Source organism: Gambusia affinis, linkage group LG05, assembly GCF_019740435.1.
Source record: "Gambusia affinis linkage group LG05, SWU_Gaff_1.0, whole genome shotgun sequence".
Classification (NCBI taxonomy): Eukaryota; Metazoa; Chordata; class Actinopteri; order Cyprinodontiformes; family Poeciliidae; genus Gambusia; species Gambusia affinis.
The window spans coordinates 23,277,262-23,303,495 of NC_057872.1; the positions used below are offsets into that span (position 1 = coordinate 23,277,262).

A 26,234-nucleotide genomic window follows, 5' to 3' on the forward strand; every position below is an offset into this window, starting at 1 on the left:
TGAGCACATCTCACTGTCTGACTGCAGGTGAACGTAAAAACCAGAACACATGAGGCTTTTTGGTATATTTTGTGCTGGATGCAGTTTGGACTGAAGTAAATGATCTATGCATAGTGAAAAATGTATAGAGCATTTAAATATTAGATTTCTTCTGCACTTTGATTTAAAAAACTACTCTGTATTAATCTGCTTTCGGGTTATAAAAACTGATCAACATAAACGACTTCTTTCATGTTATTTTGTTCACCTACATAATTTTGATTTAAGGCATTTAGTAGTTTTAAGGTCAGATTTATTAAATAACGTCTTGTTCTTTGTTCTCCCAAAGCAGTTATGGCTTGATATAAAAGACTGAAGCAAAACTAAACTTAAAAAGAAATCACTTTAAAATAAAACAAGAAAACATATTTACAATGTTTGTTTTTAACCTGGTGGCTGCACAAAGTTAACCGTATATTTTCAAGAAAAGAAAGAAAGAAACTGGCTTGTTAATATTGTGAAATGCGGAGCAGTAACTCTGTACTTTAGGACTTAATGTTAACAGATCAGTTGGCGCAAACTGAGCAGTCTCCTACTGAACCAACAGGGGGCGCTGCAGTCCACGTTAATAAAGGAAGGTGACGTGAAACTTGAACTCCTGGCAGTGAAGAACATTTTTAAAAAACGATGGCACAGTTCAATAAAAAAAATTATAGACAAAGAAAAACAGTGAATGTTTAATGATTTCATAAATGACATTTTACAAATGAAAACTGTACAAACAGTTTTAACACTGCGCTGGTTTGTAGCAGAAACTCAAAAAGAGAAAAGTAAAAACTGAATGTTGGAAAATGTTGGCACATTAATGGCAGGCACATGAGAGTTTTCATAGGATGCATGTTGAGCTGCTTATGTCCAATAACTTCTAATTCATATCATTATTTCTGATTCTCCAAAATGAACGTCTTTAATTTGAGATCGACTTTTCCTTCTTCTAATTAATACAAAAAGTTTCAAGTTTACTAAAATGGTTTTTTTTAATGTTCTTTAGTCATGTTTGCAGCTTTATCACAAACACAGTGTAGTAAAAACAACAAGCAGCTCAGACTGATAAGAACATAATTTTGTAGTTAAAACTGGAAAAGGAAATAAAAACAGAATGTAAATTAATTTGCCCCACAGTGCAACAAAGGCTACAAATTCATTTTATGGTTCATATGTTTAATCCTGATATAAAAAAACAAGAAAAAAATATTTTCAGCAACAAAAATGAATAATACTGGTAATCTGTATTTAGATAATTTCATTCATGAAGTCTAAGATACATGTACTTTATATTTAGCTTACTAACATGGTGATAAAAGTTTCGTTATGCTGGAGCGCACTCAGCAAAACCGACAACAAAACGAGCTCATACGTTACGACGCCTTTTCACACGTACAGTGGATATAAAAAGTGTAAAACACCTTTATTAAACCGTCATGTTTTCACAAAGGAAAAATAACAAAATCTCAAGAAATCATCTACATTTTCAGCATGTAAATGTAAATATCTGGTGTCAGCTGTGTGTGTCAGTCTGGCCTTCAGTAACCACGTTTAAAGATTAAAAAGTAGAAAAAAGTTTCCTAAATGTTTAATCTACGGTCCTTTAATAATGATTCCCCATTATAGGTTTTCTTTTCTTCATATTACACAAAATCTTTTCCACCATTTGGTTACTCTCTTCTTTGTTAAATGTCGGGCCAAAGTTTAGCAACTACCACAAAGGTTTTTCCTGACCAGTAACAGTGCAGCACATCTGTAACATTACCAACATCTGTAAAATTTTTCCAATAAAGCTACTCCTGCTGCACTATAAGATAAAATAACGTTATTTTAAAATGTGCACAGATCCTATAATATGGTCTTTCCAGAAATTTTAAGGGATTTTATTGTCAGCTGGACTTAATGAGAACTTCAGAGAAAACTGTGTTAAGTTTGGAGGCAATTAGAAACCATCAAAATATAGTCAGGCGGTGACATTAGAGAAATTTCTCCAAGATTGCTGATAAAACAGAGTTATTTGTTTGGACATCAACATTGGCAAGTTGACAGAAATCTCTTGTTTTCCAAATGTCTAGATTTGGAAAATTTCCCAAAGCATTTTAGAAGAAAGTATGAAGCAAAATAAAACGTTAACGTCTGTGCCATAACTCTAAAAATGTCTCACACAGAAACAACACAGCACATCACCAAAGAACACCAGACCCACAGTGAAACATGGTGGTAGTTATTTTTACCCACGTGGAACTTGAGTTTTTCATTAAACTGAATGAAGGCATGAATGGTTCCAACATGAGTCAGTTTAAACCCAATAATCTTCAGGTATTTGTTGAAACAGCTGAAGATGAAGAGGATACATCCAACCAAATAATGTCTTCTGAAGAGGAAAATCAATGTTTTGGGATGGCCTAGTCAAAGTCCATAACTAAATCTGACAGAAAAAACTGTGTGATCCCCAGCTGTGGTCCAACTGAATGTGGAAATTAAAATAAAATGGGATTCACTTGATTCTTAGTTAGAGAATGTGAACACACAGACAAGAAGTTATTGCAACTTTTGGCTCTAAAGTTTTACAAGTTTTGAAATTATTTATCTTTATTGCAAAAATACAAAATGTTACCACATATGTTTGGTCTAGTTCCTTGTGCAAATATCTTAGTACACTGGAAATAAGACAAAACTAACTTGAAGGTAACTTTTCTGAAAAAACGTTTCTTAACGTTTTTCGGAAACGTTAAGAAACGTTTCTGAAAATCCAGAAATTTAATTCAAGTAAGAGTAGAAATACTTCACAATAAAATTGCTAAAGTAAAAAAAAATATTAATTTCCTATTAATTATGGAAATTATTGCAATTATTTAACAAGACGTTTTTCCAGTCTTATACATAAAATAGTCTAGTATTTTTCCATCAATATTAAGGAATTATGAACTTAAGATACTTATATATTTTGCTGAGAAGTTACTTATTAGTCAGTTTTGCCTGATTTCAAATACATTAATATAGTTGCACCAGGAACATGACAAAAATATTTAAGATTTTGTGTTTTTGCAGGATTTATTTTTGTTTTATCACAAAAACATGGCAGCTAAACAATTCCACTATTTGGATGACATAAATGTCCTTTTTCCTCTGGGAACCAGTTAAATGTTTGACCTTTTTCCCTTTACTTGTTTCCCTCTGTTTAATAAACTAAAAAGCTTTAATGAATCCTTTCCACATGTGCCTCTCTTTCTACTGAATACTGTTATTCAATGAGGTAAAAATGAATAACTCATCATGCAAATATAAATATAGTAAGACCCAGATATGGTAAACAAAAGCTGAGAGTGGTTCTCAGAGGTTATGAGGTGCCTGCCACAACGTTGCAAGAAAACAAAAAGATAAACTACAACGTTACTGCATCGTTCTACTTTTTCCTTCCATCGAAGCAGAATTTCATCTCACAGCAACTACCATGTTGTTAATGTGAAAGCTGAATCTCATTTGTCATGTCTGCAGATCTAACTCTGAAATACTCCCGGACGTTTTACGGAGGTAAGGGACTAGTGACCTTCTGGACTGCATCTGCACTTTTACATCGTTAGTAATCTCTCTCTGGGAGGAAGAAAAAGTCCTGCGGCGTCTTCAGACTGCAAGGCCGGAGCAGTGTGTGTGCTGAGAGTGAGAGGAGAGGCTGTGTGAGTGCTGGCTGGTCTCCAGGTTCTGCAGATCCTCCATCATCTCCTCGATCAAAGGAGGCATGGAGCCGGGGATCTCCATCTTCAGTGTCACAACGCGCTCTGCTCCTGCAGGAACGCACACAACGCGTTTCAACAGACCTCAAAGTTACGGTATTTTTAGGATTATTAGCTGTTACTTTTTTCTCACGCTTTTTACCATGCGGTTTATAGCCCGGTGCGGCTTTTCTGTGGATTTTCCTTCAACCGCCAGGGGGCTTTTTAGCAGGAAGTGAATCATTGAAAGTCAAAATTGGAAATCAAAATAGAAAGTGCTGGTGGCAGACATGACAAAAATGTTTTCAAACTCATTCCCCCTCATTATGGAAACCAGCCAAAGAAGTTCATATGACGCAGCTTTTACGTTGAAGGCTATCGATCTGGCAGTGAAGGAGGGAAATAGAGCCGCTGCACGTAAGCTCGGCGTGAACAAATCCATGGTTCGGCGTTGGAGACGCAGGGCTGCGTCCTTAATAAACCCAGCAAATTTATTAAGTGAAAAACTAAAAGCGGCGGAGATACCAGCGGCGTACAGCTCGGTGCGGCTTATATAGCTATGTACGTTTCCAGTTTTAAAAAAAATAAACTTTGTAGATGCGGATTATAGTGAGGTGCATAGTCCAGAAAATATGGTAGGCTAAAAAAAGAACAAACATCAACATCAGCTATCTGTGCTTCCTTAAACTGCCTTGTATTGAGGCATGTAAAATTAAACCCTGAACATAGCTTATATTTATTTTTAAAAATGTAAGTTGGCCTTAAATGTGTTAGTCACAGTAAAATCTCGTATTGTATGTAGTTTATTTTTATTTATTGTTATTTCTCTCTGGACTTTTCTGTCAGGCAAAAGTTTTAGTCGCACTGGCAGTTGAGGCTACCAGTAGCTAGCTAGCTAGCTATCTAACAAGGCTACTAGCACCCTACAATGCAGAACGTTCCTTAAGTATTAAATTAAGGAACGTTCTGCATTCAAAAAGAGTTGTCAAGATTTTCAAAACAAGAGGTTGTCAACGTCGCAAAGCTGCTATTCACCCTCATTCAGAGGGTAGAGTACAAAAAATGTACTCAAGTAAGAGTAGCACTACTTCAACAAATCTAAAAGTATTATAATTATCAATCATTTAATATATAAAAATTATATCATCAGCTGGACCACAATATAAAGTGAACACTTTGGTAATTTTAAAGACCAAAATGATTCATAGAATTAACATAATTGGAAAATAACAAAATCAGGCCAAAGAAAATGTTTCCTAATCATTTGTTTTCACTAAAAAACTGATGGAACTTTAATAAAAACTGCAGGTGTGTGTCTGGAGGATTTTTGGATTGTTTTTCATTCAGTGGGTACAAAATCCAGAAATGTAATTCAAGTAAGAGTAGAAATACTTCACAATAAAATTACTAAAGTAAAAGTAAAGCTTAGTAATAATACTCCTAAAATAACTTTTTCAAAAAAGTTACTCAAGTAACTTTTAACTTGAGTTGAGTTACTACTCCACTCTGCTCTTATTGCAGTTCACTCTTTAGACAGTAGGTGTCCCTATTAGAATAAAAATAGGGATAACAAGTAGTAGCTGATATATATATATATATATATATATATATATATATATATATATATATATATATATATATATATATATATATATATATATATATATATATATATATATATATATATGAGACTTGGACAAACTTTCTAGTTCTGCATCTTCTTTTCAGTTTTGGAAAACAAGTACGAGTAGCGATACTTCATAATAAAATCACTCAAGTAAAAAAAAAAAAAATACAGTGTAGTAAAAATACTCCTAAAAGTAATTTAAAAAAAAGTTACTCAAGTAAATGTATCTGAGTAAATGTAACATTTGTTATAGAAAACGAGGGTACGATTCTAGATTTAATTAAACGTTTTGGTTGTCCTCACCTTTAGCGCTGATGCTGCGCAGGTCGGTGATCTTCATCAGGGCTTTGGGGAACATCAGAGGCATGCTGGGTCGGCGCCGCCGCGAGTAGATCTTCAGCGCCTCCAGCAGCGGCTCCTGCAGCACCTCCACCTTTGACGGCTCCTCTAGGTCCTGGCGATCTGTTTGCCACAGAGACGGGGTTACTTCAGGCGGCGGCGGCGAAGCGTATCTCACGTGTGAGTCAGGTCGGTACCTCCAGAGACGAGGCAGATGGCGCTGAGCAGCCCGCTCTCCGTCTCGTCCATCTCCAGAGGAAGCAGCTGACCGGCAAACGTAAAGACCTGGTCGGTGAGCGGCCCGAAGCCGGCGTTGTGGATCTGAGTGCGGGTCAGAGTCAGGCCGTCGGAGAACGTCATGGTGTCCTGGTCCGGAGTGTAGCGAGTGCAAATCCTGAGGATCTGAGACAAGAAGAGAGAAAATATCACTGCTCACACAAAGTTAGATTTAGTTTATTAATTCATTTCCTCCCCCTTCTCTTATTCTTTATTTCCCTCTTTCATTTCCATTCTTCCTCCTCTACTTCCTTCCTTCTTTTTTTCTCCTCCTATTTCATTTATTCCTTCCTTCCTCTTTTATTCCATTCCTTCCCTTTTGGCTTCATTCCTTCTTTCCTTTCTTCTTTTTTCCCTCCTTTCTTCCTTCTTTCGTTGCCTTTTCCTTCCCTTCCTTTTCTCTTTTCTCTGTTCCTTTTTCCCCTCCTTGTCTGCTTCCTTCCTCCATTCCTTTTCTCCTTCCTTTATTCTTTCCTTCCCTTCCTCCTTTTCTGATGTAAAATTAAATAGAATCGTTCTAAGCCAAAACACAAGTGAAAACTAAAAATTATGACATATATCTTTTATTATTCATTTTTATATGCCATAAATATAAGTTTTATTCAGAGAATCAGAAAGAAATCATGAGCAGCTGTCGTTATGTGTGTTTGTACTGGTGCTTTTGGTAATTTTGGTCCATTTTCAAACGTAGATAATGACAGTTAAACATGAAGGTGAAGAAATGCCCTCAGTGTGAAGCAGATAAAAACCGATCTGGTTACCAGGATGTCAAGGCAGGCGGCTTTCAGCAGAGTGATCTGGTCAGCGATGGTCAGGCCTGTGAAGCCTGGGACTCTCTTGGCGAACTCCACCACCTTGATGATGCACTTGGTGGCAAGCTCGCTGAACTTGTCCCACAACCCGAGGTCCAGCTGGATCCGGTGGTCTGAACTGGAATTCTGTGTGAAAGAGGAAACCGTGTCTTCAGTTTTCAACGGATACATGAAGAGTTTAAAATGATCAAAAACAAATTCAATGTATAATTATTACTGGGATTAAAAAACAAAACAGATGATATACACCTCCTGCATCATCATTTTAAGTAAAAAGTAACAAGTTGGAAAAAATTGTTTTGGTTTATGAGTGCTTTATAACTTTTTTTCTTACTTATTTCTTTAGATTTTCGTTATAACACAGCCAAATGTTGTTGTAATCTTTAAAAAATGCTGATTAATAGTAAGCCTGTGTCACTGAAGGGTTGTATTTTGCTTTTTTGTTTGTTATTCACTGAACGTTTATTTAAACAGGTAGAAAAGCTCTAAAATGCAACTGATGTTAAGCAGCCAAAATACAAAGAACAATATAATAACTATAGAGAAATGTTTATCAAGATCACTTTAAAATAGTGATGAAAGTATGACTGCTTGAAGGGAAATTTTAAAGAACCCAGGGTAACTGGAGTGTTTTAAATGTCCTAATGCGGCTTGTTTTTCTTCAATGCTGAACTTAGTGTTTTACATCAGGCACCTTGTTAGGCAGCTAAGGGGTCTTCAGGAATACATTGAACCGTTAGTGGCAGTTATATGGGATATAACAGTTCGTTAACGATCATTGACTAATGCTTTAATATGTAAATTTTGGCGCTAATTTTAGCTATGTAACTTGTTTATTTAATGTTTTTAATTTCTGCTCTATTATAAGCTGGTATTACCTTCGTAACAGTGTTTGTTTGATGCTAACTGGCTAGCCTTCTGTTATTTTTCACTTGAAGATAAGTTCAACTTAGCATTAACTTGTAAATTAAGTACAGTGTATTCCAATTCATATTGCTTGGTTATTTCAGCTGCCAGGAAAAATCAAACAGAAAATAGAGAAACTGTCAGAAAATAGACAATCCATTAATTGTAAATTAATCTGAACAGATGTGAGCAGATACACAGTAAGATGTCTCACTACAAAGCAGAATTCTTTTGTCTATAAAAAAGCTGACTTCGGTAAAATAAATAAAGAAGTAAAATTCTCACACATGAAAGAAATTCCAATGAGATTCCAGACCAGGAAGTGGCATTTCTAAAAGATTCCCAGGCATTCAGTAGCCTAGTAATGTTCCCTTTTGACACAGAACAATAAACCACAAGTATGTGGAGCATTATTATGTTTCAGGGTATAACAGAATAACTTATGTAACAGCGATGACTGTACTGTAACCTGATACTAATGGGTGTGTGTGACTGAACTAATCACACAAATAGCTTACAGTGGATGACAAGGCAAATTTGTTCTTGCTTGTATTAATTCATATTCTGCTAAGGGATGTGATATATAAAAAGACATGTTCAAAATCAACCCCAGCTCTAAGAACAATACAACTTAAACTTTTTTCTGTAGTTTTAGATTAGATTTTTGTCTTTTTAAAAAAAAAAAAAAAAAAAAAAAAATCTCCCCTTGAATTATTTGATGCAATGTTGATGCCATTAGTCACGCAGTCCATAAATATGACGTTCAAATACGACACAGGCAAAGGCAGTAGTGTAAAGAAAGCAAAAAATCACGTTTATAATTTGCTAAAGCACTCAGGGCAGGGGCCAGCAATTTTTTCCATTCAAAATGACTCTTCTGCCCCTGCCGCTATAAAATAAAATTATTTTCTACATATGTACAAATAGTTTTACTATGAAAGCTATCAATGCTAAATTGAACTTTATTTCTATTTACAAATTTTACAACAGAATCCTCTATTATAAAAGAAAAAAAACAAAAAATTTTCTAGAATCTGGTGGGCCTATTCTATAAAGATGGATAATGAAGAAAGACAGGTAGCATAGCTTTGAGCTAGCTACTTTGAAAACATTGTTGTAGATAATAAAAGCAGTTTTTGCACAGGAACTTATGGAAAAACTCCTAAAAATAATGATTTCTTGTTGCATCCATAACCAAACCCTCCACCATCCACAGTGGAGGGTTGTTTAGTTCCAAAATTTAGGATGGATTTTAGTGCAGCGCCACCACAGGCGAGGAGGGGAACAGGTTTTCAAAGTGTTTGTGCCATTTGATACAGCGTGGTGTGAAAGCAAACCACAGCAACTGAAAACTTAATAAATATTGCAGTTTTGGTCTTCATTATAACCGAGTCCACTGCAGTCATAAAAATATTAAATGTCTGCAAAAACAAATTTTGAGCACCGTCTGCTTTGCTCATCTCTGAGAAAGAAGAGCCTAAAGAGCCGTAAATAACTCCTGGATAATAATTTTTGTGGCATTATGTTTATTGTTTCAGAAAATGCAGATAAACGAGGTCATGAGAAAAAAACAACAACAAGAGAGCAAAGTTGCTGTTTAAGCTCAATGTCAGATTGTTTTCAAGTTGGATAAAAAAACTGCAACAAGTCTTCTTTAAACGTGTTCAAATCTGTCCTTAAAATTAAGGATGGATTTTAAAAACGCAGACAGAAAACTAAAATTAAAAATAAGTAAATTATTAAAGCACTGTAAAAATGATTCCGTCTGGTTTATCCAGCTTCATAAACTAATTTAATAAGTAATGCGGATCATTATCTTGTACTTTTAAAGTGACAGGACAGAACAGGAAGCATTGTTTGAGTCCAGCAGCGTTTTATTCCCATCACATTTCCTATTTTTAGCGTTGATCACTCCCACTGAACCAGTTATGTGACAGAACAGTGTTTTTATAAAGGACACTCCAGAACAACCTGCATCCCTTTAATTAGTGAGTCATTATTACAGAAACGTGTTCTCTTCCTGTCAGAGGTGGACCACATCAAATACGTCTCATATTTGATGTAATCAATACAAAAATCATTGTTTGTTGAAACTTTACTTATTTAAAGATGCTTGTTGATATTTATTTTCTTCTTCTACTGTTTAGTGGTTGATCAAAAACAGGAAAGATGTGCTTGTATATTCACTTAAAAGTAGTTTTTAGCTACATTTAAGTAGCATATTAGAATATAAACCAACATTATTCACAACATAATGTTGGTTTATATTGGGAATCGTGTCGAGGCAAATATTTGCCTCAACAAAGGCAAATATCCATATTTGGATACACGCAGACACAAACACTGTGTTTGGATGTTTACACACGCAAACACAGATAGCCAGTGGAGTTTTCTCAAATTTATAAATGATAATTTTTGGTAATATTAAACAGTTTTCATGTGGATGAGAAGACAAAATACATCAAAATGTATTTGTTTCTTTAGATGTTTGGCTATTTGCAGACAAGGCCTGGCAGAAAAAAATCAATTGGAGATGCTGCTGCTAACGGCGGCTTTAACAACTGAATCGAAGGGTGTACTTACTTTTTAAGACAGATTTAAAGTACATTTTATTTTGTTGTGGTAATTATAACTCAACAACTGCTTTTGTAGTTGTATGTAGTGTAATACTAACCATTTATTTTTAATTTAATTATAACTAAAACAATACTTTAATTATATAACAATTATTGCACACAATTCTACGTAATAGTAATAGTTCAATTTGAAGATTATTTCTCTTCTAAAAAGACATTTTAAAGCACGTTTTCATCATTATTAAGAAAGCTCCTATATCTCACTGAAATGTTGCCTGTAATTTAGTTTTGTCTTAAATCTAATGTACCAAGATATTTGCACCAGAAACTCGACCAAAAATACTTGGTGAAATGTTGCAATTTTTCATTGTTGGAGTCGGAATCCGTCGAGTTCACTGATCCGACGGTTTCATCTGGAGACGTGACGTGAATCAGCAGTTTCACGACAGAAAAAAGAATCGGTCTGATGAGCTCAGCGGGGGGCTGATGACCAGCCAATCAGGGCCATCAGAGGGACATTGTCTGGACAACGGATGTTCAATTTGTGAGACCTTTGTTCCGCTCAGAGACGATCGAATCCCATCCCCCATCATCAGGTGGAGACGATGTCGTCCAAACCTCATCAGAATTACACCCTCCAAAGACGCAGATTGGGTGGAAGTGAAATGAAACAGTTTCCTTCTTGCAGCTGCGTTGTGCTACGTTTCCTCGCTGCATCAGTGATTCGGACAGAAAGTGACAGGACCGGGCATTTGTTCGCTCACTCTTCCGCTGAGCTCTGACCTTTCGGAAACGAGAGGCTCTCCGAATAACGACCAGATCTGCAGAGCTTTAAATGCCGATTATCTTAAATCCCTCCCTGCAGCGAATCACAGCAGACGGCCCGACATCCAACCACAATAATCCCGAACAGGAAAAGCTCTACGTGTTCAAAGGTCGACGGCTCACAGCCCTCGGTGCTTTAGCTCCTTCTGTGGATATTTTATATGCTTAATGCCATCCTGTTGTTTACATTCTTGTTTTTTTTTTTTTTTTTGCTTCTATGTCTAATTATACACTGTAAAACATTTGAGTTGAGTCTACAATCTTCTCCTCTTTCCGTCAATAAATTATGAGCAGTTTAGGATACAAAACTCACAATGGAGTCATAATGGATAGAAACAGCTGGACATGGAGGAACTGATTTGATTTCTCTGTTTGTGTGATTCTGTCTCTCCATACAGAATTATTATGTTTTTTTGTATTCAGGCATTCTGTTGGACTCACTGTGGTGTATTTCCCCAGCTGGCAGAGGGAGGGGAAGGTCTCTCGATGCGCCCTGCAGATCTTCTCCACGATCAGGCCGAGCTCGGCCGTCAGCTCGTACGTCTCCATGACGGTCATCTTCACTGCTTCCTTCTTACCTCTCCGCCTGTTTCTGTCATTTCTCACCGCTGGGAAAGAGGGATGAAAATATTTTATTAAAAAAGGTCAACAGAGTGAGGCCTCTGACAAAATCTATTACGCTTCCTTGAACCTGTTAGGACAGGTCTAAGTGTTAAACAAAGATATTCATTAAATTTTTTTCCTCAAAGTCATTCGTAGATAGTTAGATTTCTGCTTGGTCAGTTGAGGTTCTTCAGAACAATGAGATGTTTTAGGGCGTCTTGTCACTTTAAATCCAAATATTCTGCTACTGGTCACGCCCTCCATTCAACACTTACACTTGCATGTGAAAATTGCTGCAAACAGAATTGCAATTATACAATCGCACATCTTTGAAAAGCATTAGTAGAGCCTCCTGCACAACCAACAAGAATGACACAAGTGGTTTCTGGAAGGTAAGTCAACAACAGCAGTCATTATACAGCGATAAAACCAGCTGACCAAACGATCTCAGCGATGCTGGATTACGGGCTGGGTTTGGCTGTGGTTGCTAGGTAACAGTGCTTTGCCTCTTGACTGTGATTTAACTTTTGAAAGGGCTCATTTTCCAGACACCAATAAACTTATTGCCAAAAATGTCTGGGTGTTTTTTAAGCACTTGGGCTGCTTTTATAAGCAGTTAAGACCCAAATGGAAAGATAAAAGGACTCAAAATGTAAATTTTGCATAATGGGTTCCCTTTAAAAATGGTTCACATTTTGCCCCCCGGCACAGGTGGCGAGTGCAGAGGCAGATATTTTTTTTATTTTTAATCATTGCAAAGTTGTTCCCAGAATATTAAAATATTCTGACATTGGAAAGATGTAGGTACTTAAAATATTAATCTGTGAATAACCACACTTTTTGTACAAATGGCCCACTGCAGCAACGTCAAAGCTGCATTTTTAGATTATTAATGAAGCCTCATTTCAGCTGCGGGACAAATCACCTATGAATAAATTACACTGAACTACTTCCAGCGACTAGAAAAGTGTGAAGCCATGGAGCCCGTCACAACAGAACCATTCTTTCAAAAGAGTTCACTGTAAATAAAACCTGTTAGAACAAGCTGAGGATCCACAGAAACTCCTGTTAGTTTATTTAGAGAAACTCCTATTAGTTTAAAAATTACTTTCGTTGTTTTGTTTTTCTTCAGTTTTGTGTTTTGTTTGTATTTCTTGTAATTCATGCGAATAACTTTTAAATGCCTTGTTGCTAAAAATGTGATATATAAATAAAATTACCTTACACACACAATCAAAACTATCTAAGGAAACTTTATTTAAATAGCACCTTTCAGCCACAGGCAATTCAAAGAAGCAAAATGCAACAAGAAAAAGAGATTACAATTAGACAGAAAAAGAAGCATAAGAAAATAAATAATTTTATTTGTAAATAAAAATCATATATTTTATTATATAAATAAAAAATGTTTTATTTATTTAATAATAAATGTATTTTTAAAAACATTTCTACTAAATAATAGAAATGTTTTTTAAAACTAGTCCTTCAGCTTTGTGTTTATTTTGTCCAACTCTCGTCTGGGTCAGTGAAAGCAGCTCGCAGGTAAATACGCAGGTTAGTCTTTCATAATCGCTGTGGCATCAACACGTTTCGGGTCGTCGCACCGACTTGGCTCAGGCAGCTACACACATGTCAGGGAAGCTCAGGATTACGCAACAGCTCAGCCTCTTCCTCCCTCCCCCGCTCCCTCCAACCACCGGCGGCTCCTCCTCCTCCTCCTCCTCCTCCTCCTCCCCCCCGGATGCCCTACTATGGAAGTAAATATGTGCCGTCAGAATTTGAATAAAAAATACCTCTGAAATTTGAATGTTGTATATTAGTGCTTACTTTTTCAGTATTAAAATAAATTCAGAATATATTTTTAACCTAAAAAAAAATTCAATGTCATTATTTTTGCAGTAAAAAAAAATTCGGTGTAAATTTTTTTACATGGTTGCAATTTTCAGTTATTAAAAAAATTCACATTCCTATTTCAAAGTGATCAAATTTTCAATATACATATTTTTCACAGTTTAAATTTTCAGTGTTAAAAAATTCAGCATATAAAAAATTCAACTTTTCAAAATTCGTTGTGCTCAAATTCGCCGTCTCAAATTCACCGTCTAAAAATTCGCTGTCTCAAATTCAGCGTCTAAAAATTCGCTGTAAAAATGGCCAAGGTTACTTCAGGTCACAGACATTAGCAATGGATGTCCGAGTCCAACATCCACCTAATCACGTGACACAACCGTCATATTGAAGAAATACCAGCATCACCCAGGCTGGCGACCATGGAGGCGTAACATAAACCCAACGGTGAGTTTAATGCTTTCATATTTCTATAGTATATTTTATTTTGTGCATGAAGTTTGATACATTATCTTAAAGCCTGATTTAAAACACGGGTTGGGCCGTTGTTAATCTTACAAATTGTAGATTTATTTGTGTTTTATATAGTTTCTATAATTTTAATGAGAGAAGAGCACAGTAGGATTGCCATCCCTTTCAGAAATACGGAATCGCCTGTAACGAGACGCGATTTGTTCGGTATTTCTGTATGTCCGACAGTAACGCCTATCACATGCATATAAACATTTAGTGTAACAATAATTACAAAAATAAAACACAAGACATGTTAAGCTCAGCTAATGTGGCGGGAGCTAGTAAGGACCCCAGAACGCTTTGGACCATTGATGATGTCACGGTTGCCTAGAAACACTAGGTGCAAAAGAGGGTTAGCAGTCGTGGTGAGCCGTTCTCAACCTGCGTCTTTTTAAAACGTCCTCAACCGATACTCTACCATGTCCTAGCAAAGATACAGGAGAGGGAAGACACACATGCCAGGCTGAACAGTGTCAGTGAGGATGAATGCTAGCAATTGTAAAAAAAAATTAAGAGGGAAACTGAAGAAATTATACTGTCTCTTTATTCTTTAAAACTTATGGTACTGCAGTTTTAGTTTCTCTAGTGAAATAGAATGACACTTTCCATCTGCTAGATCCTTATTTTAATTTCTGAAAGGTGGGAACCCTACAGCACAGAGCTTTCCTGAGTAAAAGTGATCATTCTCATGAAGTGTAAATTTCTTTTTAACTAATCCTTTTTCAACTGCTACTTTGTCTTTTATATATTTTGTGACTACAGGGTAGTCAGGATGCTATTGTTGAATCTGCAAGCCACTTACTTAATTTACTAACTGAAAGACCACGGAGTGGAGGAAGAGGAGACATGATGAAATTCTGGACTGGATGGGAAAATCTGCCAGCAAGTCTGTCTGTGGAGATTGTTCGTGGAAACTACACCACATGCTACAAAACACTAAGAATTCCTTGTCACTACTGGAATTACAACTCTTTCAGTGAGGATTTTGTAGCATGCATTTCCTCTACGCAGTCTGGCTTTGGCTTGCTTTGAGTGATTGACCTGTTAAAAAAAAAAAAAAATCTACATTTAAGCTGTAGCAGTTCTTTGTTTGTGAATCAGTTTGTTAAAACAAAACAGTTTTGTTGAAATGTAGAATCAATTCAATTTTCTGATTTTGTCAGATCACAAGTTCGATACATATGTTTAAATGTGATCATATGTATTACTCATTAGAGCGACAACATTGTTGTTATTTAATTTCTCTAGTTTTGTCAAATTCAAAACTAGAGGAACTAGAATAACACAATGTTCAGAGTAGATATTTCATTTCTCTGAGTCAGTACTGTTTGTACAGGCAGTTTTAAATATGAAACTGAAATTGTTTTTTTATGCAAAATTTTATTGAATGTACTTAGATGAGTTCATATATGCTTTAGGCATTAGAAAATAAACAACATAAGACAAAACTTTTTCTGATTCTTATAATTCAAGTAATGTAAAGCAATACAACAATGTACAAATGTACCTAATGGGTTCCTTTTGAGTAAAGAAAAAAAACAAATTACAAATTTAGAACATTTTTGTTCTCTGACATGTCTACCATAAAAGCACTAAAATTCACCTCTGTGGTAACATGATCAGCATTTTGCTTTACATTTCATAAATGGTGAATTTTTAAACTGGCACGGAAGCGTATTGCTGTCACAGGAAAAAAAATTGAGCGCTATCACGTTATAACGTCATATGTATCTTATTAAAATGTGATAGTTATCTTGTTAAAACATGATTGCCTTCTGGTGATTTTGGTTGCTTGGTTACAAACAGCCGTTTGCCGTTATTCAGCTATTGTTATTAATAAAATCTGAACATAAAATGTTCAGCAAATACATCTGAGCCTCCGTTATAATCTTTATAACCTCTGTCAAGGCACCGTGGGGTTCAGGAATTGGATGATGTACCAAGAACCCAGAGCAGGTTAGGAGTCATGTTGCTTCAGTTCGAAGTGGGTGATTGTCCCAGCCACTGCAGAAAGTATCCAGATCATCCTGCAGACATGGCAGGAAGACTTGATGGCAACAGAAGAGGAGTGCTTCATTTGAAATGTCCAGGTATCCCTCTTCTTTAAGGTAGTGTAGCACGTCATAATAGATGCACGTTACAGCCGTCCACAGATCTCTCCACAGTCGCTCAGTCCTTCAATTATGGAGTAATAAATTATTAAAACTGCCCTTCAAATCTCATCATATTGAAGACCACACAAAGCTAATGTTACTATAGACATTCAAAAGCATCACATATTGAAACTTGTCATTTGTACAAACCTTTGATTGTGCACACTCTTCCCAGATATAAAACTGCTTCTTCCTGCTCCAAACGATCACGGAGTCTATCAAAAATATGATTCAGCAAAAGTTCCTTGAAAAAAGAAAAAAAACATTAAAAAAATTGCCAGTAAAATAAAAAAGTATTTTGACATCAGTAGGTCAGCATTGAGAAGTCACAGTAATCTAAATTAAATTATGATATTTAATCTAAAATAAGTTAACAGATGTACTTACAAGCATATATTTTCTTGAAAATTAGTTAAAATCAACTGAAAAACAAAGGCGGTTGTTTATAGTGTTGCTAGGTAACAGAACGAGGTTTTAGGCAAAGTAAAAAGAATGTAAATTAATATTGTATATCAACAATTGTCAGATAAGAGAAGCAGTATTTTGGATGATGTTGTAATGAAGTCACCTGAACAATACGGTAGCTGATCAGAATGGGGTTGTGGTTATAATTAATGTCGGAAAGTGTTCACAGCCCCTCTTTGAAGCACACAAGGCAGCCATATTAGCGGTAGCATCTCCTGAAAAATTACGACTTTAATTTTTCAGGAGACTGAAAAAACACTGCCTGTCTCAGTCTCACCTAAGACAACATACAAACAACCCAGAATGTCGCCACCCATCAGTTCTCTTTAAAGATTCTAGACTTGACCCAAGTGGTATTTCTTTTTGAAATAAAACTGGGGAAATTGGACGTGGGACAGCGGGGAGGGGCTGGGGGTGCTAGGAGGTAGCAAGATGTAATATGCCGGCACTACACGGTGTAAGATTAACAACGGCCCAACCCGTGTTTTAAATCAGGCTTTAAGATAATGTATCAAACTTCATGCACAAAATAAAATATACTATAGAAATATGAAAGCATTAAACTCACCGTTGGGTTTATGTCGCCTCCATGGTCGCCAGCCTGGGTGATGCTGGTATTTCTTCAATATGACGGTTGTGTCACGTGATTAGGTGGATGTTGGAATCGGACATCCATTGCTAATGTCTGTGACCTGAAGTAACCTTGGCCATTTTTACAGCGAATTTTTAGACGCTGAATTTGAGACAGCGAATTTTTAGACGGTGAATTTGAGACGGCGAATTTGAGCACAACGAATTTTGAAAAGTTGAATTTTTTATATGCTGAATTTTTTAACACTGAAAATTTAAACTGTGAAAAATATGTATATTGAAAATTTGATCACTTTGAAATAGGAATGTGAATTTTTTTAATAACTGAAAATTGCAACCATGTAAAAAAATTTACACCGAATTTTTTTTTACTGCAAAAATAATGACATTGAAATTTTTTTTAGGTTAAAAATATATTCTGAATTTATTTTAATACTGAAAAAGTAAGCATTAATATACAACATTCAAATTTCAGAGGTATTTTTTATTCAAATTCTGATGGCACATATTTACTTCCATACCCTACATCCAGCAGTCATTTGGTAAACAGACAGCGATCGTATTACACACTTACTGAGCGTCCTGGCAGCAGTGGCGTACAACTGTCTCATACATGTGATATGTTTATGTAATGTGTTTGCATCTGAATGTGGGTGAGTAACAATGAGAAAATGAAACTGGGTGGATCCTCCGTCCTGCAGCCTCCCCATGTTACACATCCTCAGTTATCTAGGTCACCGATTCGCACCGCTCCGCGTTTCAGTTGTTCACTGAGGCGCTGAGGCTCTGCTCAGGAATACTTGGTGCATGTTTTTGTATTTAATCTAAACATTTCTGACGTTTTTCAAGCAAATATTCGACTTTTCAAACCAAGAAATTTCATTGTTTTTTTTCTAGAATATTTCTGAGAATAATTTCACAATTTTAGTTTTTTTCTAGCAAATATTTGACTTTCCAAGCTCTGAAATTTTTGAGAAATTGTTTTTGACGTTTCTTAGATTAATCTCCAAATTTAAGAGTTTATTCTTGCAAATATTCAAACCTGTTCAAGGCAGCATGATCGGTCATCTTGAGCAATATAGATGATAATAGATTGATTGTTTTCAAAGTCAAATGAAATCCTTGGTTAAACAAAACTAATGTTGAATCTAAATGTACCAGGGGTGTTAATATTTGTACCCTAACTCTAGATTCACGGTACAAAGGAAGTCGTGTTCAGTCCTGAATGGTGTCTGTAGCACTTTATGCTTTCAGCTCTAATAAGCTCAGCCAATAGGAGAGCCTTTATGCAGCCTGAAAGACGAAACTCAGGGCAAAAACTCCTTTTCGTCCTCCTGTCCTGAATGCAGCGATAAATGGGCCACTCAGCTGAATGCTTGATCATTTTTACCCAGGCAGAGTGTTTCAGACAGAGGAGAGGTTCAGCTTTTTGCTCACTGGACTGTTCAGATTATATAATATAAACCCACAACCGTTGGAGCTGAAAGATTCACCAAAGCCTCAGGTTGAAGAGCGTGAATGAGCTCTGAGTGGTTTTAAAAAAAGGAAAATATCCTTTGAAAACAAATGCTTGTTGATCTTTATAATGGGTGTTTGCTCAGCAAATGGAGCTATTAATAACGACTCTCTGTTTCTCAACGTTTAAATTTTAAATATCTTTAACATTTACGGTGGAAGATTAGGACCACTGTAGGCAGAAAATAAGATTTAATTTATGAAAACTTTGAAAATGTTTGCTTTGGCTTTTGTTTTGGATTTATTATGGTGTTAATATATTGTTGTGTTACAAATTAGAAATAAATAAGAATTAAAATTTCTGCCAGAAAACAAAAATGTTCTAGAAAAACAAAGAACATTTCTGATCTCCGAAAGCTGAAGATTTAAAAGAAAAGACTCAGAGATTGTGAAATTTTTCTCAGAAATGTTCTAGTAGAAAATGTATTTATTGTTGTGTTACAAGTTGGAATTAACACGTTTTCTAGAAAAATCAAGAAAATTTTTGATCTCCAGAAATTTAAAATTGGCAAGACGCACTAATTTTGAGATTAATCTCTGAATTTTTTTAGAAAAACCAACAAAAGTCAAGACTAAGCTAAAAAAACAATTAAATTTATGAGTTTAAAAAGTCAAATATTTGGTTTTTCTAGAAATTTTCTGAAAAGCCAACACAATTTCTTATTTTGAAAAATCAAAACTTTGCTAGAAAAAAAGTCTCTGGAATTTTCTAGAAAAAGAAACAAAATTTCAGGGGTTTTTTTAGCAAATATTTGACTTTCAAAATAAGAATTTTTATTGTTTTAATATCAGAAATTTTGTAGAAAAACATTTCTGAGTTTGTGAAGTCAAATATTTGCTGGAAAAAAACTCTGAAATTATGAAATTAATCTCAGAAATTTTCTACAAAATAATGGAAAGCTCTGAGTTTCGAAATCGTCACACCCTAAAAAGATTTTTGAGATTAATCTCAAAATTTCAGGGCTTTTTCTAGCTGCTCTCTGCCTGAATCAGCTTGAGTTGTTGGTTGATTGGCTGCAGTTTGGATGTTAAGAAAACATTTAGTTTAATCCAATAAAGTATTTTTTATCAGCCTTAAGTGTACCTGTCATGAAAGGAATGAGAGGAATACATTATAATGTACATTTATTCTTCAAATCATGGTTTTAACACCTGAATTGCGGGTTATTTTTCCCCAGTGCGTCTCTTAAAGGGCTTTCTGCTGAATCAGAGTAAAACCAACACTTACACTCTTTGGACATTCCCACGGCGAAGCACTTCTGCAGGCGGCAGTACTGGCAGCGGTTCCTGGTGATCTTGTTGATGATGCAGTTTCTGTCACGGTGGCAGGTGTACGCCATGTTTTTCTGCACGCTGCGGCGGAAGAAACCCTGCAGAGACACACAACAGATTATCTCAGTCAAAGGAAAATTAGATTTGTTGTCTTGTGGGAACTTCAAATTCCTAAAGGTTTAATTTACAGTGGAACAAAACGTCCACTCACCTTATGGCAGGTGGTTTAAATGTGACCTGTTATGCTGCATTGAACAAGTTAGGATAGCTCTATGAAGTGTACAAAATATGTTCATTACTTTCTTTGCACAGAATCAATCTTAGATAAAGAGATTTTAGTCTGTTTGGTCCTCATATTTTGAGATCTTGTCAGAATGAACTGTTTTAGGGGCTCTTGTCACTTTAAATCCAAATAAGTTGCTGTTAGACCCTGAACATGCATCTTTGAAAAGCAGAAGTGGAGCCTCCTGCACAACCAACAAGAATGGAGCAAGTGGTTTCTGAATGACAAGTCAACACAAAACATTTGTCTTCTCCAGTAGCCATTACTGGTCAGTAAAACCAGCTGACCAGATGTGCTGGAGATCAGTTTGGGTTGCTAGGTGACAGGTGGAATTCCGCTGGGGTTGCTAGGTAACGGTGCAGTTCTTTTGTAGCTCAACATTAGGGAGGTTTTTGAAATGGTCCATTTTCCAGACTCCAAAAATCCTTAACTTACTGCCAGAAAACAGCTGAGTGTTGTTTTAGGTGCTTGATTTGTTTTTAGAAGCAGTTTAGAACCAAATGGAATAAAAATGTGCAAAATGTAAGATTTGCATAAAAATGAGGACCATGATTTGCAGTGTGACCTGCAACTTGTGCAGCTGAACTGAAATCTTGACAAAATTAGCAAACTTTTGGAAAAACGCTGCAGATCTGTCTGGACATTCGTGCCTCCGGTCCACAGATCATCCTGCAGATTTTCAACCAGATGCAGGTCTGTGCTTTGACTGGACCACATCCAAATGATACTCTTGTTAAAGTGAAGCTGTTGAATGAATGAACGAAGCTCTACCTTGCAGCCCTCGCAGGCGCTGACTCCATAGTGGTAGCCCGATGATTTATCCTGACACACAAAGCAGGGCTTGTAGGTGCGTGGGGGCGGAGGAGGGGAGGGCGGACTGGCAAACAGGTCGTCCAAACTGGAGCTGGAGCTGGAGCTCTGGCTTTCCACTGCTGTGAAACACACAGAGTAATTCCTTAACGACCCTCCTGAAGAGACCGGGATCCTCAGCAGAACAAACCTCATACACACAAACCTCAAAAACACAGAGGTAAAGCTAAACGTAATTTTATTTATGCAGCACATTTCCAGCAACAAGGCAATAAAAAGGGCTTTACAAGAATTAAAAGGAAATACAAGCAAAATAACAAACCAAAGGAAAGAGCAAATGACGAAAAACCCAATAATGTTGATTCACACAAGAAGAAAAACAAAGATAAGATAAGAATCTTTCAGCAGGGAGACAAAACCTGAGGTCAAAGTTCACCAGGACCTTTAGGATTTACTTTAGAAAGATTTCTGGTAGGATGTGCAAAGTGGTATTACACAGAAAAACAACTAACGATTAGTTTAGTAATCGATTAATCAAATATTTTAACAATTAATCGGAGATTTGTTTTACCGAATAGGAACCAGAAGAAGCCAAAACTACGTCACTTTAGGAGTTATGGGTTAAACAAATTTACAAAAAATGTTGTTTTTTTATCTTAAATATACAATGTATGTATATTTTGTACAGATTTGACTTAATCGCTGCTCTGAATGTGTTGTTCTCTCAGCAAATTGCATTATTTTTTGGTTCACGGAAATTTCAATAATTGATCATCGATTCATCCTGATTACATACAAAGCGACTTTTTGTTTTTACAGGTTATTTTCAGACATTATGTTTCACATCCACTCTGGTATCTGTACAACTTTCCTGCTGCAGTTTTTTATTGTCATTAACTGTAAATAGTTTGTATATTCTTTAACTAATCAGCTCAGTTGCACTTTTCTCTGGACATGAACTGGTTTTTATAATTACTTGGTATTTATGTGGAATTTTTGCCCTTACTGTAAAATATTTTTATTATATATTCTGTTAAATCGTGTGAGATTATTTACACAGAAATTTCCCACTGTGGGACAATAAAGGATATTTCTATTCTATTCTTCTACTTGGGGCTGTAATGATTAATCGTGATTAATCGATTATTGAAATAATTATCAATTAATTTACTAATATTGTTAACTGGTAGTCTACAGTTCATGGGGTGTGCTTATTTTCAGACGCACTGCTTCTGTCTTTTGTCTAAACAAAATAAAGACACATTCCAGTTTGTTTACCTATCATGGCAGGAGGATTATAATCTGCACTAATCTCATCAGTGTTTATCTCTAATCCTGAAGCAGCGACAGAATTAGACATTCCTGCCCCACTAAGCCTCTCGAGCAGCTTGAACTCGTTAAATGTGGAGCTATTTGTCTGGCACACAAAGCAAAAGAAAACCATAAAGTGGGACTTTGAAAAACCTAGCAGAGTGAGAACTCTGTCACCATAGAAGATTCACTTAAAGAGTCACAAAGCAGCAGCTGTGAGTCATTTTATTTATTCTGAACAAAAAATAATCATTTATTTATACACAAGGTCTTATGTCTTGCTGAAAAGTAACTTGTAAATTAATTTTCTTATTTTAAGTGAACTAACATATTTGCTCTGGAAACCAGCTCAAAAATTCTTGGTAGGATTTTGTGTTTTTGCAGTGCAGGCATCTTCCTCGTCCAATCAAAACTCTCATCCCTCCTGATTTTCCTGAATTGATCTCCTCCAGCGGGGCTCGTTTGGGTTGACCTGTCCGCTGCTTTCTGATCGCCTTCTCTGCACCGTTCCTCAACAGAAAACTAAGAAAAGATCCTCTGAAAAGGGAGACAGAATGAGAAAAATTGCTCATCTCCGTCCCCTTGAACCCGCGGCCTCTGACTGAACCTGCAGTCGGCGGGTCAGATGAGGAAACCCCCATCGGGCCGACGGTTTCCCCAACGCAGAAGAATACCGGAGCACGCCACGGGCCGCGCTGACTGATGATGAGGAGGAGGATGAAGGCAGCGTGGGGGGGTTTGATCTGGGGAGGGAGGTAAACAATCACCCCCGGCCTGGAATAGGTGCTGCTGCGTGAACTTTGGTAAATAATCTCTGGGATTTTGTTCAAAGGCAAAACAGAAACTGCAAAAACACAAAATCCTACCAAGTGATTTTGGTCGAGTTTTTAGTGCAAATATGTCAGCAGGCTTGAAGTAAAACAAAGTAACAGAAAGATACAGGAGATAGTTTTAAGTACTTTGTTCCTGAATACTGATGAAAAAGTTCTATTGGCAGATTATTTTATTTATGACAAAACATTTGTCCTATACTATAAGTGAAACAATCTGCAGTGGAACCAGAACTCAATATTAATGAATTATGTTATTAATTATTATTAATATTAATGAATTATTGACGTAAAACAAGCTGCTGTGTGTTGCTGAAAAGTTACTTGTAATTTAGTTTTGCCTTATTTGAAGTGAATTGAAGTATTTGCACTAGAAACTAAACAAAAACTGGTAAGAGTTTGTGTTTTTGCAGTGTACTTACAGAGCTACATACATACAATATGCTGACAAAAATGTTTTTACGTCAAACATAAAGTCTTACTTTCTGATCAGCCTCACTGATTATTGTCTTTTATTGATCAGATTTGGTGATTTATCTTTAACTTCACTCACGTTAAGAGTCACATTATTAATTTAATCTGTGGCAGGGTTACCTCTGGAGTTTTATAAGCCTGGCGGGCCACCAGGTTTTACTTGTGACCCCACCAGGCTGAGCGTTGCTGATTTATTTTAGTTTTTTTATGTTCGTATTTTTAAGACCTAGTTTTAAAAACGTTTTATATCATGCTAAATAACCTCAAAACCAAAATACAACTGTTTTAGTTTTTAGACCTGCTTAATAATAAATAAATTATGTTCAATTTAAAAACATAATTCAGCAATTAAAATGATAAACTTTGAACAAAATAACCAGAAATCAAAATGGGAAAATATACAATATTTGTGTAATACACTATCTTAAAATAAAGAAATAAATATTAGTTTTCCTCAAAATGTTGCTTTAATATTTGTATCAAAGTAAAACATCTTTTATAATAGAATAATAAGAAAATGGCTCTATAGTATAATATTTAATAAAATACTTCCTGATCTCAGTCATTAAACTGTTAATCAAATCAAATCGAGTTAATTTATTTATACAAACTATTTATCCTACGTTTCTTGTTGAAGTATTGAATATTTAGTCTATCATTCTGATTTATGAACATTTAAACCTGTTTTTATGTAAAGAGTGTTTTATTTACTTATGTATTTTTTAATTGATCATTCTGACCAGGATTCAAAGAAAGCTGTGATTTCTTTACTCAACATTAAAAGTAAAAATAATAAATCTACATTTAAAATATATCTAAAATGATGTAAAATATGAGAGGGAATAATTACTCTCATATAGTTAGTAACTATAAGAGAGTTTTGTTCAGAATGGTACATGACTGCATTTTCAAAATGGAAAATCTGAATTAAATATTTTGGTAAAAAAAATTGTAAAATAGAGTGAAATGTAAAAATTATTGGAAATATTTTTAAAAATGTAGTTATTATTTTACAATATTTTTGAATTTCTAAAAGTTAATCTTCGCACCATTTAAAGCTCAGTGGATCTTTACTTCCTGATTTATGAAACCAGACAGTAACCGTGTCACACATTTGGATTTTACTCCCAGTTGGGATCTGCACAGTTGATGCTTTCTGAACTGGTGCTGAACTGGTTCTCCACTTCCACCTTCACTGGAAAGCAGTCTGTCTCTCCTCTCACCTCCTGAGCCAGTGACCGTCCCGTGAACCCGCTGGTGACCCCCAGCTGACCGGCTCTGCCCCGACCCAAACGCAGACCGCCACACGGACCGGTGCTGCCCCGCGTTCACACTCTGACAGGCCTCCCAGTGACCAGATAACGACCGGACCGCGGGTGAAACCTCACTCTGGGTCCGAACTGGACTTTAAAGCTGCTGCAGTAATACTTCTGAACGCTAATTTATTCCACAACACACAGTCAGTGGTTTGTTACACACCAAGGCTGAATCGATTAATCAAATTAATCACGATTAATCGATTACTGAAATAATCACCTACTAATTTAGTAATCGGTTAGTCAGTAACTGGAATATATAGACTAAAAAAAAAGTTTTTTGGAAGAATAAAACACATTGAGGAGAAAATAACAAAACAGAACAAAAAATATGTTTAAATTTTTCATTTATGATGAAGAAAATACGTTTTTCTGTAAAAATCTTCTAACCAGAACTCCTCAAGCAGTTTCACCTGGATCAAATTCTGCAAAATTCAGAACTGCAGTTGAATAATTAATTGGTTAATTGAAAAGAAAATGTAAACAGATCAACCATACACTGTATTTATTTTTGCTGCATCCTTTGCTACAATCAAACATTCACTAAGGAAATCCTGTTTTCTTATTTTATAAAAGGAATTATTTGTTAATTTACAACCTTAAGTACGTTTCTAATGATGTATAAAGAAAATCTGCAGAATGTGCCACTTTAAATCCGATTAATCGTTAGATCAACAGATTAATTGATAACGAAAATAATCGTTGGTTCCAGCCCAGTTTGTATTATTACATAACATTTTCTACTCCAGTGTACAATAAAAATTAACTGGTTCTAACAGATGATAATCTAGGAAGATTTAGTTTTCTTTGAGTTTAAATAAATTTATAAGACAAATTCACTAAAAACACACAAAGCTTCACTCATTCACTTATAAAAACACAATTAAATTAAACATCTTAAACTCTTAAACTCTTACACTACTAAAATATTTTTATGCTAACCAGTTTGGTAGCATGAACCCTAACCCTAAAGTTCAACCAATTATGATTGGTTGAACTTTTAAAACAAATTTTCTTACTGTCTTTATGTGTTTAGCTGCATTTTTGAATAAAATTTCGCAATTTCAATTTTTTTTTTTTTACCAACTTTTGAAAAATAGGATTATATTATATTATTTTATTTTAAATTAACAGACTATGAACTGCTTTAGG

At 35.6% G+C, this 26,234-nt stretch overlaps 1 protein-coding gene across 3 annotated transcripts in view; it reads right to left on the reverse strand.

Annotated features, from left to right (window-relative positions):
- Nucleotides 1–778: 778 nt before the first annotated feature.
- The window catches only part of LOC122831267 (retinoic acid receptor beta-like), a 28,531-nt gene continuing 3,075 nt past the window's right edge, over nt 779–26,234 (reverse strand). For 2 of the 3 annotated variants that reach the window (XM_044117342.1, XM_044117341.1), the window contains 7 exons: nt 21,113–21,273; nt 20,015–20,156; nt 11,540–11,706; nt 6,741–6,917; nt 5,901–6,105; nt 5,668–5,826; nt 779–3,809 (listed from right to left, as the gene is read on the reverse strand). In XM_044117342.1, the coding sequence (XP_043973277.1) occupies nt 3,649–3,809; nt 5,668–5,826; nt 5,901–6,105; nt 6,741–6,917; nt 11,540–11,706; nt 20,015–20,156; nt 21,113–21,273 (1,172 nt within the window). In that variant the 3' untranslated portion in view covers nt 779–3,648. The remainder of the gene's footprint in view (nt 3,810–5,667; nt 5,827–5,900; nt 6,106–6,740; nt 6,918–11,539; nt 11,707–20,014; nt 20,157–21,112; nt 21,274–26,234) is intronic. The other variant, XM_044117343.1, reaches the window with a different exon arrangement.